This window comes from Podarcis erhardii (assembly GCF_964252035.2).
Source record: "Podarcis erhardii genome assembly, chromosome: 18".
NCBI lineage: Eukaryota > Metazoa > Chordata > Lepidosauria > Squamata > Lacertidae > Podarcis > Podarcis erhardii.
In genome coordinates, this window is record NC_138516.1 from 3,960,985 (window position 1) to 3,976,063 (window position 15,079).

Consider the following 15,079-nt stretch of genomic DNA (forward strand, 5'->3'; position numbering starts at 1 on the left):
TCCATGACGCCTAATGAATGGCCTTGTCAGTTCCAAAGTGGAGCAGGGATGACACATCTGGGTCTTATCTTACATCCTGACCACACTGACGCACAGACCTTGTCAGCCCCCCGGGAACGGCGCCAGGAGTGCTCTTAGAGTTGGTGACCTTCTTACCCCAAGATAAGGAATACAGGAACAGGAACACCCTTATATGGTCAAGAGTACAGGAAAACCCTTTTATGGTTAAGATTACAGGGGCAGGAACATCTGTGACGTCAACTTACGTGTATAAGCTGACGTGGCTGGATTCCTGGGGAAGGGGGGAGAGGGTGCCTGGAGGATATATATACTGCATGGAATCTCTCATTTCTTTGGACTTGTTGTGAATTGACCACGCAAGTGCCTTCTGCTATCCGGAGAGCAGAATAAACCCTTTCTCTGAATCAACCTTGGTGTCATTTGACTTCCTTCCTCCTGTCCGGGAGCAACGCAGATCTCACCAATCGGCCTTAGTCTAATAAGGCTACAATGCCTTTCTTGGTTCTGTGAGACCAGAGGGAGGGGAGTTGGTTGCAGCAGGAGGGGGAGAAATCCGTGACTCTTCACCAGACGGACTTCCTCTCTACCTCTTGGCCCCTCTCCGTTTCTGCTTCTGAACTTTTCTCTTCCACAGCCTCTCCCTGGTCACTAAGCCCTTTTACCTCTTCTGCTTCTGACACCTCCTCCTCCCATAGAATTGTACAGTTGGAAGAGACCATGAGGGTCATCTAGTCCAACTGCCTACAATGCAGGAATCTTTTGCCCAACGTGGGTAAACTCGAACTCACAGCCCTGAGATAAAGTCTCATGCTCTACCGACAGATGGCCAGTTTAAAGAAATGAGAATTTCAGAAGGCTGAGGATGGCTCTGTAAGAGGGGGCCGGGGTTGCCTAACAAATTTCAGCACTCTGAACAAACCACACTTCCCAGAATCCTTTGGGGGGGGAAGTCATGACTGTTTGAAGTGGTCTGATCCTGCCTTAAAGGTATGGCTTATATGGGGCCTTAGAGAAGTGAAGAGCCAATGCAGGGACATATTTTGGGACCGAAGTGCAGAGAGATAAGGGGCTCTCAGGACTCAGAACAAACTGCAGTTCCCAGAATCCTTTGGGAGGGGGCTGTTTAAAGTGATATGGCACTGCTTTAAATGTATAGTGGAGATGGGCACTCCCTATTCTCACTCTCTTAGGGAGGAAAACATTCCAAGATGGTTCAGGATTTGTTCTGACTCCCTGCAACACCTTCTTGACAAAATAGCAGTGCCTCCGTGCTGGATCTATCCTGCTTTAACCGTTCGCTGTGCAATGGCTTCCCCAGTTGTGACACCACTTTGTTCCTGCCCTGAGAAGCTATGGCACTGCTTCTTATATGCAACAACAGCGGCAAGAGTATTGTCGGCTCAGAAATGGAAGCAAGAAGAAATCCCGACGAAAGAAGAATGGCAGACGAAACTAATGGACTACGCAGAATTAGATAAAATGACAAGAAGGATTCGAAACCTGCGGGACCAGAGATTTGCAGAAGATTGGAAGAAATATACAAACTACTTGAAGAGCAACTGTCATCAACAAATTACGCTAGTAGGACTACAAAAAGTTTTGTAAGGAGAAATATATGAAATATTGCAAAGAAGAGAAAGAAGAGAGACATTAGTTATGAGATTTAAATGTAATAGTGAAAGTAAGAAATGGATATTAAGTGAAAAGATTGGAAAATTTTCAGATGTGATTGATGGAAGTCAAAGAAATTGTGTAAGGTATAAAAGTATGTTTAATAACTGTTGAAAATTATATATATATATAATGTGTGTGTGTGTGTGTGAGAGAGAGAGAGAGAGAGAAGCTATGGCACTGCAAAATCAGGAGAAAAATTAACCAGAATTACCTCCAGGATGAAACATTACAGGACTTCAGCAGGAGGATACTGGATATCTGCCGCAGTGCGACTGGACTGAAAGTAGGATTGTGTGTGACTGCCCTGAGCGCAAATCATTGCGAATGCACACTTTAAAAAAAAGGACATCTGGAAGAATGGCAGATGCAAGTAATAGAATATATGGAGATGGCGGAAATGACTGGCAGAATCCGAGACCAGAGAGAAGAGTCGGTGGAAGAAGATTGGAAGAAATTTAAAATTTGCTTACAGAAATATTGTAAAATTTTTGAATGTTAATGGCATTGAAATGAACTGAAGGGGTTCTAGCAACGAGGTTAAAAATAAGATTGGATGGATAATTAGACAAATAAATTGGATATGAATTTGCTGAATCAATTTTCAACAGGGATACAGAAAAGGGAGATGTGAGGAAGTCAAGAAAATAAGTGAATCAAAGATGAGAAGTAAAAAGAGGGATTTTTGTGTTTTTTCTTCTTTTTTCTTAAAATGTGTTTTTTTCTTTTCTTTTTTGAAACTATTTTTTCTTTTTTCTTATGTATTTTATAATTTTGTATTTTTGTGTATTTGTTTTTCTTTCTCATGCTTGTTGTCTTTTCTAAAACTTAATAAAAAATATTTATATTAAAAAAAAAGGACATCTGGAGGGGCCGAAACTGGGACTTCAGATCATCTGCTTGTCCAGGCTTGCCTGATTCTGACCAACAATTGCTCACCTGCTGTCTTGAGATTGCCAGGGGCTGAGCTTGGCATTTCTGTATTCCAGGACGGTTCTTTCTCCCATCTCCCTGTTTTTATTTTCACAACAGGTGAGGCAGGTTTGGCTGAGAGGGGCAGCAGCTGGCCCGAAAAGGCCCTGTGAGCTCCGGGGATGATGTGAGCTTGGGAAATTGTTTTCCCTTTACCAAAATGTGAATTATTGACTGAACAGCACAAAGCAGATAAAAGATCACCAAAGACCCATCTGAAAAATTTGGCAAGGGAAAGAAGCAATTCCCCCAAATTAGGAATTTTTTTTTCCTTTAAAAAAGGAAAGAAAACAAATTATCTATCTGGAGCTAAGTGGAACAAGTTCTTGGATAAGAGCTTATCTGCTGGAGAGATACTCCTTTAGTGATGGATGGATGGACAAACCCAGCAGCAATGAAATAAGATCCAGGAAGAAAATGAGGAGGAGGAGGAGGAGGGGAGAAAAACAGGAAGATAAATCTTCACAAAAGATTAGGTTTTTTGCGGGGGAATGTCCTGGAAGGTCTAGTCATCTAGTGAATCACACTAGTAATCTTCTAGCCAATCTACATCCTTATTTTCTAGCCAATCAGATTCCTCAGCTTCGCACCAATCGGAATGCTGATCTTCTAGCCAATCAGAATCCTCAGCTTCACACTAATAAGATTCTTGATCTTCTAGCCAATCTACATCCTTATTTTCTAGCCAATCAGAATCCTTATTTTCTAGCCAATCAAGATCCTGATCATCTAGCCAAACTACATCCTTATTTTCTAGCCAATCAGAATCCTCAGCTTTGCACCAATCAGAATGCTGATCTTCTAGCCAATCAGAATCCTCAGCTGCACACCAATCAGGATCCTGGTCGTCTAGCCAATTTACACCCTTATTTTCTTGCCAATCAGAATTGCCAGCTTGACACCAACCAGAATCCTTATTTTCTAGCCAATCAGGATCCTGATCATCTAGCCAATCTACATCCTTATTTTCTAGCCAATCAGAATCCTCAGCTTCGCACCAATCAGAATGCTGATCTTCTAGCCAATCAGAATCCTCAGCTTCACACCAATCAGGACCCTGATCTTCTAGCCAATCAGAATCCTGATCTTCTAGCCAATTTACACCATTATCTTCTAGCCAATCAGAATTGTCAGCTTGACACCAATCAGAATCCTTATCTTCTAGCCAATCACTCTCACAAGCTTCTAGGCAATCACTGCCTGCACTTACGGCACTGAGTGGGATTTTTTTATTTCCTGCGCTTCAAACTCGGATGCTCAACGTTCACCATCCACGCCACCTTGGGAAATATGGGTGCCTTGGTTGATAAGGGGGTGCTACAATCACTTTTGCTTCTTATTTATCGCTTGCTTTGCACATGGCACGAGGCGATACCCTGATGATGCACTTCTGGGTTTAGTAATGGTTGTTGATAAAATAATGTTTTTAAAAACGATTTTAAAAGTAGAAAAGGAAGCATTCTGGAGCTGCCTTTGTGCAACTGCCCTGCAATGAAGGCTGGCGGTGTTAACCTCCGAGAGATGCTCACCTGCCCCCTTGGTCACGGCCACCTTGGGTTTGCTGCGGGCGCCGTCGCCTTTCATGGTATAGGCAGCCACAGTGATGGAATAGGCAGTCTCTGGCTGCAACCCAGCAATGATCATTTCCTGGAGACGGGAATCCAAGAGAAGGAGAGAGAGAGAGATGTTTTTACCCTTTTAAAATACCGAAGGCAGAACAGTTTGAGCTTGGCGGTGGCTGGGGGGGGGGGGCCCAACAACGGGGATGCATGCAGGGAACACGACACAACGCAAGCGAGAGGAAAAGGAAAAGCGGGGTTGCGAGGTTGCGGGAAGGAAATGCACACAGTTTAGCTACGAAAACACACAAACTCTGAGGAATCCTCTTTATGCAAAACGTGCAGCCGAGAGAGAGGTGGGGGTGGGCCTTTGCTCCTCCATCTGCCTCCCAGCTTCTATCTCGGCAGAAAACACATCCGCTGTCAAAACGTTCTGCCAGGTTCTTCAAAGGAGTCCAGAGTCTCGGAGGAGAGGGGAGGAAAAGAGAATCCAGCAGCTTCAAGGAGATTAAAAACCTCCTTTACACGTGCAAACACCATGCACCCCTCCCCTGCCGACAAGCTGATTCTGGAAGAGGGTGCATGTGTGTCTGAGGGCGGTGGCGGCTATGGGGCACTTTAATGCCAGGCAGGGGTGCCTTTTGGGACTGTGAATGCAGCTGTTTTGGGGTACTGCCCCCCTCAGCTCAAGGCCACTTTGCCAGGGTCTCCCTTCCCTTGTTTCAGAGACGGGAGAGGTGGGGAGCAGGGCAGCAAGCGCAGGAGTCAAGGTCCCTTTAAAGGTAAAGGGACCCCTGACCATTAGGTCCAGTCGTGGCCGACTCTGGGGTTGTGGCGCTCATCTCGCTTTATTGGCCGAGGGAGCCGGCGTACAGCATGATGAAGCTGCTTCTGGCGAACCAGAGCAGCGCACGGAAACGCCGTTTACCTTCCCGCTAGAGTGGTACCTATTTATCTACTTGCACTTGACGTGCTTTCGAGCTGCTAGGTTGGCAGGAGCAGGGACCGAGCAACAGGAGCTCACCCCATCGCGGGGATTCGAACCGCCGATCTTCTGATCAGCAAGACCTAGGCTCTGTGGTTTAACCCACAGCGCCACCAACATCCTACCAAGGTCCCTTTGGCTCCCCCCAATTAAATATTTGTGGGGGCTGGGAACCCAAAGCTCTCCTGGTATGTCCCATGGAGGACCCTACAGTCTTCAAACAAAAACATATTGGAGATCCCAGGCCACAGGGAGGTTAGGCTGGACTCAACCAGAGCCAGGGCCTTTTCAGCTGTGGCCCCAATCTGGTGGAAAGCTCTGTCCCAAGAGACCAGGGCCCTGCGGGACTTGATATCTTTCCCCAGGGCCTGCAAGACGGAGCTGTTCCACCAGGCCTTTAGCCAAGGCAGTCTGACCCCCTCCTTTGGTAATCCTCATAGAACTCTAGCCCAATGGGTGCCATTGATTTGATTTGAACTGATTTTATAATGAATTGAGCCCGGCTTCGGCTGGGGAGGGCGGGATATAAATAATTTTTCCCTATTATTATTATTATTATTATTATTATTATTATTATTATTGGCATTGCCACTCAAATTGTGTGCCTGTGGTGTGGTCTTGTGATCAATTCTTTAGGCTGGGGCTTACCTGCCCCCTCCCCATATTTCCCAGCAAACGAAAGGGGGCTTCTGCCGTGGGCTAAGGGAGGCCCAGCTGGCTTGCTGCAGGGCAGGTGGGAGGGAGATTCTGCTGATGTGACCAGGAAGTGCTGCTTGCAGAATCCTGGTTCTGCAAGGACACTGAGCAGTCTCTGTTCCTGTGCAGAAAGCGTGGGGAAGGCCCCTCACCCCCGAACCTGGGGGCCACATTTTCTCCTGGGCGACCTTAGGGGGCTACTTGTCAGTGGTGGGCAGTGTGATTTGCCAAATACCACCTTTGGACACTCGGCTACTTTCCCTACTTCCCCCTCTCCATCTTCCAGAAAGGTGAGCAAATTCCAGCCCTCTGGACAAACTACGCTTCCAAGAAGAGCTCAGAAAAAAATGGAAGGCGAGTGTGAATCAGGGCTGGCGAGGGGGCAGTGGCATAGCTGTCAACTTACAGATCTGAAAATAAGGGACCAGCAGCCTCGAAAATAAGGGACCAGCAGCCAAAATAAGGGATTTCAGTCAACCAGCAGCCAAACGAAGGCCCAAGCGGTGGTTCCCACAGCGCAGCAACCCGGCAAAGGGGATGCAGCAAGGAAAACCACCGTCACCTCTCCGCTGGGAAGCGCTGAGCAAAGGCGAGTCCCCAGGCAAGGCGGCTGATTTGATCGGCACAAGGCATGCAAGCTCCACTCCCCAGTCGTTCTTAGACTCCTTACTGGGTGAGCAACGCAGCCAAGCAACACAGTTGGAGCCTCCCTCCTCCCTGGCCGGCAGAGAGGGAGGGAGAGGAGCTGCTTCCTTGGAAACCCGGGAAATTTAAGGGACATCATCAATAAGGGACAGCAGTGGGACATGCCGCTGGGATAAGGGAGTTTCCCTCCAAATAAGGGACGGTTGACAGCTATGGGCGGTGGTGCCTGGGGAGAGCTTCCTGGGCCAGGTAGAGAGGTCTGGAGGGCCACATTTGCCCCACTGTACACGTGTGGTTGAAAGCCGCTATGAGAACTATAAATTAGGAGAGACATCACAGAAGATAGTGATAGTGCGGCGGCCCAGTTGCGGCTGGCAAGGCCTCCCTTTGGCTGGACAGATGCAAGGGAAACTGCCAGAACGGGGCACGGGAATAGAAAAAGGGCAAAAGCAGAAATCCACAAATGCCACAGCATCACCAACGGAAGGGAAAGGGGGCTGGGGAGCAGAGCAAAAGGGTCACCCGGACAAGAAAGAGTCCGTACTTACGTATTCTGCAGTGTCATCGGTTTCCCACTGAGCAAAAGAGGGTATGCGGTTAAGGACAGAAAGAGGAAAACGTGTAAGACAGACAGAGAGAGAGAGAGAGAGAGAGAGAGAGAAAGTTTGCAGAGGAGCAGTTTGGAAGCAAAATAGCCCGCTTCTCGGAAGCCCGTGAAGAGGGGGAGGTCCAAGGAGGGATGAGGTTAGTAGGATGCGCTACTTGGGGGGTTGGACTAGATGACCTTTGGGCTCCCCCCAACTAGAATTTTATGATTCTTACGGATAGCAGTGGCAGAGCTTTGAAAAGGCAGCATCTGCAGTGGCGCCAACTGGGGGGGAAACAACAACCCTTTTCGGAGGGTGGAACGTTTTCAAGGTGAAAGGTTTGTTTTTGGGGGGTGGGGGGAATGTCACTCAGTGGTTAGAGCTCCTGTATGCATGCAGTCCCTGCCTGAAACCCTGGACAGCTGGTGCCAGTCAGTGGGGCCGACGCTGAGCCAAATGGACCAGCCGTTCAGAAGGCAACTTATACTTGATGCAGGCAGAGCTCAGCCGCAGTGCATATTGCCTTGCATTCGGAAGCTCCCAGGTTTAACCACCAACATACCGTATTTTTCGCGCTATAGGACGCACTTTTCCCCCCTCCAAAAATTAAGGGGAAATGTGTGTGCGTCCTATGGAGTGAATGCAGACTCTTTGGCTTCAGCGATAGCAACGCGAAGCCTCCGAAGTGCAGAGGGAGCGCTCCCTCCACGCTCCAGAGGCTTCGCGTTGCTTTCGCTGAAGCCTGGAGAGCGAGAGGGGTCGGTGTGCACCGACCCCTCTCGCTCACCAGCCTCAGGGATAGCCGCCTGAAGCCTTTGGAGCGCAGCAGGAACTCGCGCTGCGCTCCGAAGGCTTCGGGTTCCTTTTGCTAAAGCCGGGAGAGCAAGACTCTCCTGGCTTCGGCAGAGAGGGAGAGCTGCGCAGCTCCCCTTCAGCCAAGCGGGAGGAGAAATGGAAGGGGCTCCGTTTCTCCTGCCGCTTCGCTTAAGGGGTGCTGAGCAGAGAGGGGGAGAATTTTTTTCCTTGTTCTCCCCCTCTAAAACAAGGTGCGTCCTATGATTGGGTGCGTCCTATAGCGCGAAAAATATGGTACAGTGGTGCCCCGCAAGACGAACGCCTCGCAAGATGGAAAACCCGCTAGACGAAAGGGTTTTCCGTTTTGGAGGCGCTTCGCAAAACGAATTTCCCTATGGGCTTGCTTCGCAAGACGAAATGTCTTGCGAGTTCCTGCGGGGTTTTCCCCCCTTCCCCCCCCTTTTCCTAAGCCGCTAAGGCGCTTATCAGCTGATCGCTAAAAGCCGCTAAACCGCTAATAGCGCTAATCCGCTAAGCTGTCAATGGGCTTGCTTCGCAAGACGAAAAAACCGCTATACGAAGAGCCTCACGGAACGGATTAATTTCGTCTTGCGAGGCACCACTGTATTTAGGAAGAGCTTTTTTCTCTCTTGCCGAAGCAATTCAAAGCGTATATCAACATCTGAAACACATTCATTCCCCCCCCGTTTTGAAAGGCAGGATTAAAACATCCCGCCCACTAGCAAGAGGCTGCAGATAATAACTAAGAACCGAAGTGTGGTGGGGGAAATCCGTTTGCCTTCTTGACTAAAAGCAGATAATGATGTCGACAGGTGAGCCTCTCTGGGGAGAGCATTTCACAAGGAGGGACTCACCACTGAAAAGGCCTGTTCTCATCTTGCCATGCTCCAGAGCAGCCTGTCTCAACCTGTGGGTCCCCTGATGTTGTTGGACTACAACTCCCATCATCCCTAGCTAGCAAGGCCGGAGCTCAGGGATGATGGGAGTTGCTGTCCAACAACATCTGGGGATCCACAGGTTGAGAACAGCTGCTCTAGAGCTCCCTTGGAGGGGACACAAAGATAAGAGCCTCAGAGGACAATTTCAGGGTCCAGGTTGGTTCATAAGGAGAGAGGCGGTCCTGGAGATTATTATTATTATTAATAATATTAATAATAATAATAATAATAATAATAATAATAATAATAATAATAATAATAATAATAATTTATTTATACCCTCCCCATCTGGCTGGGTTTCCCCAGCCACTCTGGGCAGCTTCCAACAAAATATTAAAATACGATAGTCCGCCAAACATTAAAAGCTTCCCTAAACAGGGCTGCCTTCAGATGTCTTCTAAAAGTCTGGTAGTTGTTGTTCTATTAGACATCTGGTGGGAGGGCGTTCCACAGGCCGGGTGCCACCACCAAGAAGGCCCTCTGCCTGGTTCCCTGTGACTTGGCTTCTTGCAGCGAGGGAACCGCCACAAGGCCCTTGGTGCTGGTACTGGGGTCCTGAGCTGAATAGGCTTTGTAGGTCAAATCCAACGCTGGATTGGACAAGGAAACTAATTGGTAGTCAGTGCAGTCTAGGTGTCAGCAATGTCTAGGCAACACGATGACCATGTACATACACAATAGACAATCTTTTATAGAATTCCTTAAAACAATAACAAGTCCAAAATGAAATCTTTCGTCTCAAAGTCTCTGAAAATATTTAAATGTACCCGACTTTGTATGATGAAAGTCAAGCTGTGAAGCATTGTGTATTCAGCAAATACGATGTCCAATACTGAACAGTGATTCCGGATATTGACTACTGTTTCGTAGAATTCTTCGTCAGCGTGGTGGAAGGATACAGAATTGCTTCATAAACCCATCTTATTTCAAATGAATGTATGTAAATGAAAATAGTCACTATGTTATTAAACGAGCACTGTTCCACAGCATTTGATATTTTCATTTACATACATTCATTCAAAATAAGATGGGTTTATGAAGGACTTGTTATGGTTTTAAGGAATTCTATCAAGTCTATTACGTATGTACCGTATTTTTTGCTCGATAAGACTCACCTTTTCCCTCCTAAAAAGTAAGGGGAAATGTGTGTGCGTCTTATGGAGCGAATGCAGGCTGCGCAGCTATCCCAGAAACCAGAACAGGTTTTGCTGCGCAGCAATCCCTCTTGCTGTTCTGGCTTCTGAGATTCAGAGTATTTTTTCCCTTGTTTTCATCCTCCAAAAACTAGGTGTGTCTTATGGTCTGGTGCATCTTATAGAGCGAAAAATACGGTACATGGTCATTGTGTTGCCTAGAAATTGCTCACGTTCTCTTTTGCAGCACTGGGGTTTGTTCAGTCCAGGGGTCAGCCAGGACTTGGTGTTATGCGCCCAGGCTCTGAACCATCTTCAAGGGCCGCCCCACACTTAGCACCTTGCAGTAGCCTAACCCAGACGTCAGCAGAGCGCGCAGAGAACGGATGTTAGGCTATCGCAGATGATTAGGAGAAGCAGCAGCAGCGCTCACCTGCGCATCAGCCAGCATCACGTCTTTGATCTGGGGTAGACCGCTGGCTTCCCCATTCTCCATTCGGATGTAGTGTACTTGGTAGCCGCGAATCTGCCCGTGTTGGCGGTTCTGGAGCGGCGAGCGCCAGGACACTTGAATGGCGGTCGAATTCAGAACCTCCACTTCCACTTTGCGTGGCGGGGCACTGGGCACTGGAAGAGAGGAAAAGGAAGGAGCCAGAAGAACAGAGAGAGAGAGAGAGAGAGAGAGAGAGAAGGTGCATGTTTCAGCTTTAACACAGGAAATTCACACGATATTTCAAAGCATCCAGGGTTCAAAGGACCTGAGATAGGCTTCTTTGCCATTTAGCCCAATTTTATTTTCCACGCAAACACAGCGGTTCAGGAGTGTCAGTTCCCAAAGGTGTAGGAGTGAGCCTTGTGAGTCAGTTGCAACCTCCCCCTTATATCTAAAGGCACTAGTCCACATGGTTCTCAAAGCTTGGGTCTCCAGCAGTTGTTGGGACTACCACTATCCCCAACCACTGGTCCTGCTACATAGTGCCACGGGCTGCCTGGATGCAAAGGAGTGGGGGGAGGCACCAGTTGGGGAATCCCCAAGGGAACCCCCAGGGGAAAAAGGCTCAGAGCCCAGAAGATTGGCAGGAGGAGGAGGTGTTGGAAGCTGAAGAGGCAACAGGCTTTAGTGAGCAGGAAGAGGCTGTGGCAGAGAGCAGTCCAGACTCAGCGTGGGGGGACCAGGAGACAGATATGAGGCAGGCTCTTTCCTGCTGTGACCAACTACCCTCTCCACTGGTCTCCCAGAACCAGAAGAGGCATGAAAAGGGTGGAGCAGGGATAAATGAGGTAGAGAAGTCTCAGATTGCTGGGGAAGGACCTGAAGGCAATGGCGGAGCTTCATGCTCCGGCACCGGGGGGTGGAGAGCAGGCGGGGGGCAGCTGCGATGGCACCCCACCGGGATCACGCTGCTGGGGGCGCTGCGTGCCCCCGCACCCCTCTTCCTCTGCCAGTGCCCGAAGGAGAGACTGCGGGCGGGCAGGGACCTTCAGTCCTAGCAACCACCTCATAGGGGCTAGGTCTTGCCAGGGCAAGTTGCTTTGCTCACTGGGCCAACCTTGTTTCCTTGAATATAGAGTTCACTGACACCAGGTGTTTCATTGCTGACCTGCTCCTGACTAGCTCCTGACAGCTAGGGGTGATGGGAGTTGTAGTCCAAAAGCAGCTGGGGACCCAAGTTTGAGAAACAGTGGTCTACAATGAGTGGCCATTGGCTCATGTAAAGGTAAAGGGACCCCTGACCATTAGGTCCAGTCGGGCCGACTCTGGGGTTGCGGCGCTCATCTCGCTTTACTGGTCGAGGGAACCGGTGTACAGATTCCGGGTCATGTGGCCAGCATGACGAAGCCGCTTCTGGCGAACCAGAGCAGCGCACGGCAACGCCGTTTACCTTCCCGCCAGAGCAGTACCTATTTATCTACTTGCACTTTGACGTGCTTTCAAACTGCTATGGCCCTTCTCACGGTCCTGCCAACCTCACAGGCCCGCTTGGTGGGCATGTGGGAGAGGGCCTTCTCGGTGGTGGCTCCTCCCAGGCAATTTTGAAACTCCTTCCCTAAAGAATCCTGCCTGGCTTCCCTCCTTGCTATCCTTCCTCCAGCAGGTGAATACTTTCTTGTTCCAACAGACTTTGGGGGAACTTTGCTTTTAAGGAAAGGGCTGGTTCTGTGTTGTTTTTTATGGTGATTGTTTTTTATGGAGCTTGCTTTTCTCCTGCTCTGGAGGAGGGTAGGACTCGAACCCACGGCTTCAAGTTACAAGAAAGGAGATTCTGACTAAACATTACGAAGAGCTTTCTGACAGCAAGAGCTGTTTGATAGCGGAAGGGACTCCATTGGAAGGTGGTAGGCTCTCCTTCCTTGGAAGTTTTTAGGCAGAGGTGGGATGGCCATCTGTCATGGATGATTTAGTTGAGATTCCTGCATTGCAAGGGGTTGGGCTAGATGTCCTTTGGGTTCCCTTCCAACTCTACTATTCTATGATAGGTTAGGCAGGAAGACTCAAGGACAATCGAATAAACATTTAAATACTTCGGTGTAATAAAATAAATAATAATAATAATGAATTTTTATTTATACTCCGCCCTTCCCGGTTCAAAAACCAGGCTCAGGGCAGCTAATAACGAATTTAAAACACTTAATTATAAAAGCAGCATAAAATACAGTATAAAAAACATGAATAACAATAAAATTCAAAAATCAATTTAGTGGAAATAATAAAGTACAGCATCAATTTTTAAAATTTATTTTCAGAATACGGATAGATATCTTTTCAAAATCAAGCACTAGTAGGCATTGTTGGTTTTTATTTTTAAATGTATTTCTTGTGAATTAAAAAAATCTGGTGTGGCGCAAGCCTTTTTTTAAAAAAAAATTTGGGAAGTGTGGCCCAGGGGAAAAAGTTTGAGAACCGTTGCTATAAAGCATTGTTCTTCTTATTATTAAATTTATTACCACCTCCAGAAGTGGAATGTCCCAGGGCAGGCTGAAATAATTGAAAATTCAGAATTAAAAACAGTTAAAAACGGACGGCAGCCACAGGGAGAGTTGGGCAGGATTGTTAGAATCGCAGAACTGGAGAGCTGGGGGGGGCCAAGGGTCATCTAGACCCAACCCCCTGCAATGTGGGAATCACAGACAGGGGTGGGCCTTCAAAACACTCGTCCCAGGAATCAAAGAGGCACAAGTTCAGCATTTGCCGAAAGCAAATTGTGCTGCAAAGAACGGTGCATGGCGAAGAAGCCAGATCCGGCTGCCTTTTTGCGGAACCGCAGAATCGTAGATTTGGAAGGGAACCCCAAAGCCCATCTAGTCCAACCCCCTGCAGCTGGGCACAGTCAACAAAGGGAATTATTTTTGCCGAGGGACAGCCCCCCGCCCCCCGAACACTGCGCTGACGGACTAAAAGGCCAGAATGTGGAGATAAAAGAATATCTCAAACAAAGCAGCGATATAGTCCTTAAATCCTAACACAGGTCTCTCTCTCTCTCTTTTTTAAATAATTCCAGAAGCTCCTGCACTGTAATTGGTTTATCTTACTACATTACAGACGTGGCTTCGGGTGCTCAGTCTTTGGCAGAGAGTGGGATATTTACGGCCCTCTAAAACAAAGTGCCACTAGGAATTAATTAAGGGCATATTGAACGCCCAACCACGGTGGGAGCAAGGCAGGGAGGGGAAAGCTGCCTGTTGCCCCTCTGGGCGAGTGCTCCGGCACCCCCCCTTTCCAATACATTTCCACTCGGAGCAAGGAGGTCCCCCTGCCAGGGTGAGACCAAAAGCATGCGCACGTAGTGGAATTATTCTACGAGAGTTGTGTCTCTGCATGAGTCCCTGCTCTGGGCTAATCTCGTGCAGAAATAAAGGGGAGGAGGTTCTTCGGATGGAGCTAAGCCCTCAATCACACACCACTGGAAAGTAGATCTTTTTTTTTTTTTTTACAGGGGAGCAAGTGTGAAGTATGCGCCTGTCCTGTAAGGGGATCGAACCTGCAGCCTTAGCTGTTATCACCACCGTGGTCTCACCAACTGTTTATCTATTGCCTGCCCTTCACCTTAAGGTCCCAGGGCAGGTTACAACGTTAAAACACAACATTACAAAGCAGCGTAAAGTGAATTACAATGAGAAGAGATTAAGTTGGGGCCCAAAAGCCAGTAAGGATGTCTTCGGCATTCTCTGCAAGCTCTATAATGAAGGTGCCAGGCGCATCTCTGAATGCAGAGACTTCCACGGCTAGCTTAGGGGCTGCCAGAGAAGGCCCTGTCTCCCTGGGCTGCCACTCTAAGGAACAACCAAGAGCCCCCTCCCCACTGTTGATCTCAGCACCTGAGAGGCTACGTGGCGGCCTTTCAGATCTTTTATTTTATTGTATTGTATTTTAGTGTTCTGTTGGAAGCCGCCCAGAGTGGCTGGGGAAACCCAGCCAGATGGGTGGGGTATAAATAAATTATTATTATTATTATTATTATTATTATTATTATTATTATTATTATTATTTGCGGCTCAAGTCGTCGAGGGCTTTCAAGACCAACACGAACACCTCAAACTGGGCTTGGAAATAAACCGGCATGTTTTAAAAAGCGAACTACACATTTGTATTTGCAACCCAACAGGGTTGCCCCAGCCACTCTGGGAGGCTGCATTTCAGACTGACATTTCTGGGTCGCCTTCAAGGGCGGCCCCCTGTACAGCGAATTGCGGTAGCCCAGCCTGGAAGTTACCAGAGAGAGCGATGGAGAGTGCATAGGTTTTGGAAACCCTGCCTTAAAAGGCTCCTTATAGCTCTGTTTGGGACACCCAGCCCAGGGCTGTCTTACGTATATGCAGCGATGCAGGTGCAAAGATCTGCCCGGCGGCCCCCCCCCCCCAGGTTGCCCAGTCCCAGGCGCACAGGAGCGCGGCCGCCTCAGCATCTCGCTGGCTCAGTTGCCCCTGAACTTGCGGCGCAGAGCCGCCCGCAGTAGCAGAGCCTGCTGCGGCACTCCGACTGATGGCAATTTGGAAACAGTGGCTCATGTTCTCCTGTCCTGTCCCCTTTATAAAGATCTGAGGAATGAGATCATCA

The 15,079-nt window shown here is 48.4% G+C and overlaps 1 protein-coding gene across 13 annotated transcripts in view; it reads right to left on the minus strand.

Annotated features, from left to right (window-relative positions):
* Window positions 1–15,079, minus strand: part of PTPRS (protein tyrosine phosphatase receptor type S) — a 309,039-nt gene that overhangs the window by 58,661 nt on the left and 235,299 nt on the right. For 6 of the 13 annotated variants that reach the window (XM_081845987.1, XM_081845982.1, XM_081845989.1 and 3 more), the window contains exons 12-14: window positions 10,457–10,650; window positions 7,098–7,124; window positions 4,194–4,311 (exon numbers count right to left, since the gene is read on the minus strand). The exons of 4 other annotated variants lie outside the window; for them this stretch is intronic. In XM_081845987.1, coding sequence (XP_081702113.1) covers window positions 4,194–4,311; window positions 7,098–7,124; window positions 10,457–10,650 — 339 coding nt within the window. The remainder of the gene's footprint in view (window positions 1–4,193; window positions 4,312–7,097; window positions 7,125–10,456; window positions 10,651–15,079) is intronic. 3 more of the 13 variants (XM_081845991.1, XM_081845990.1, XM_081845983.1) reach the window with 1 other exon arrangement.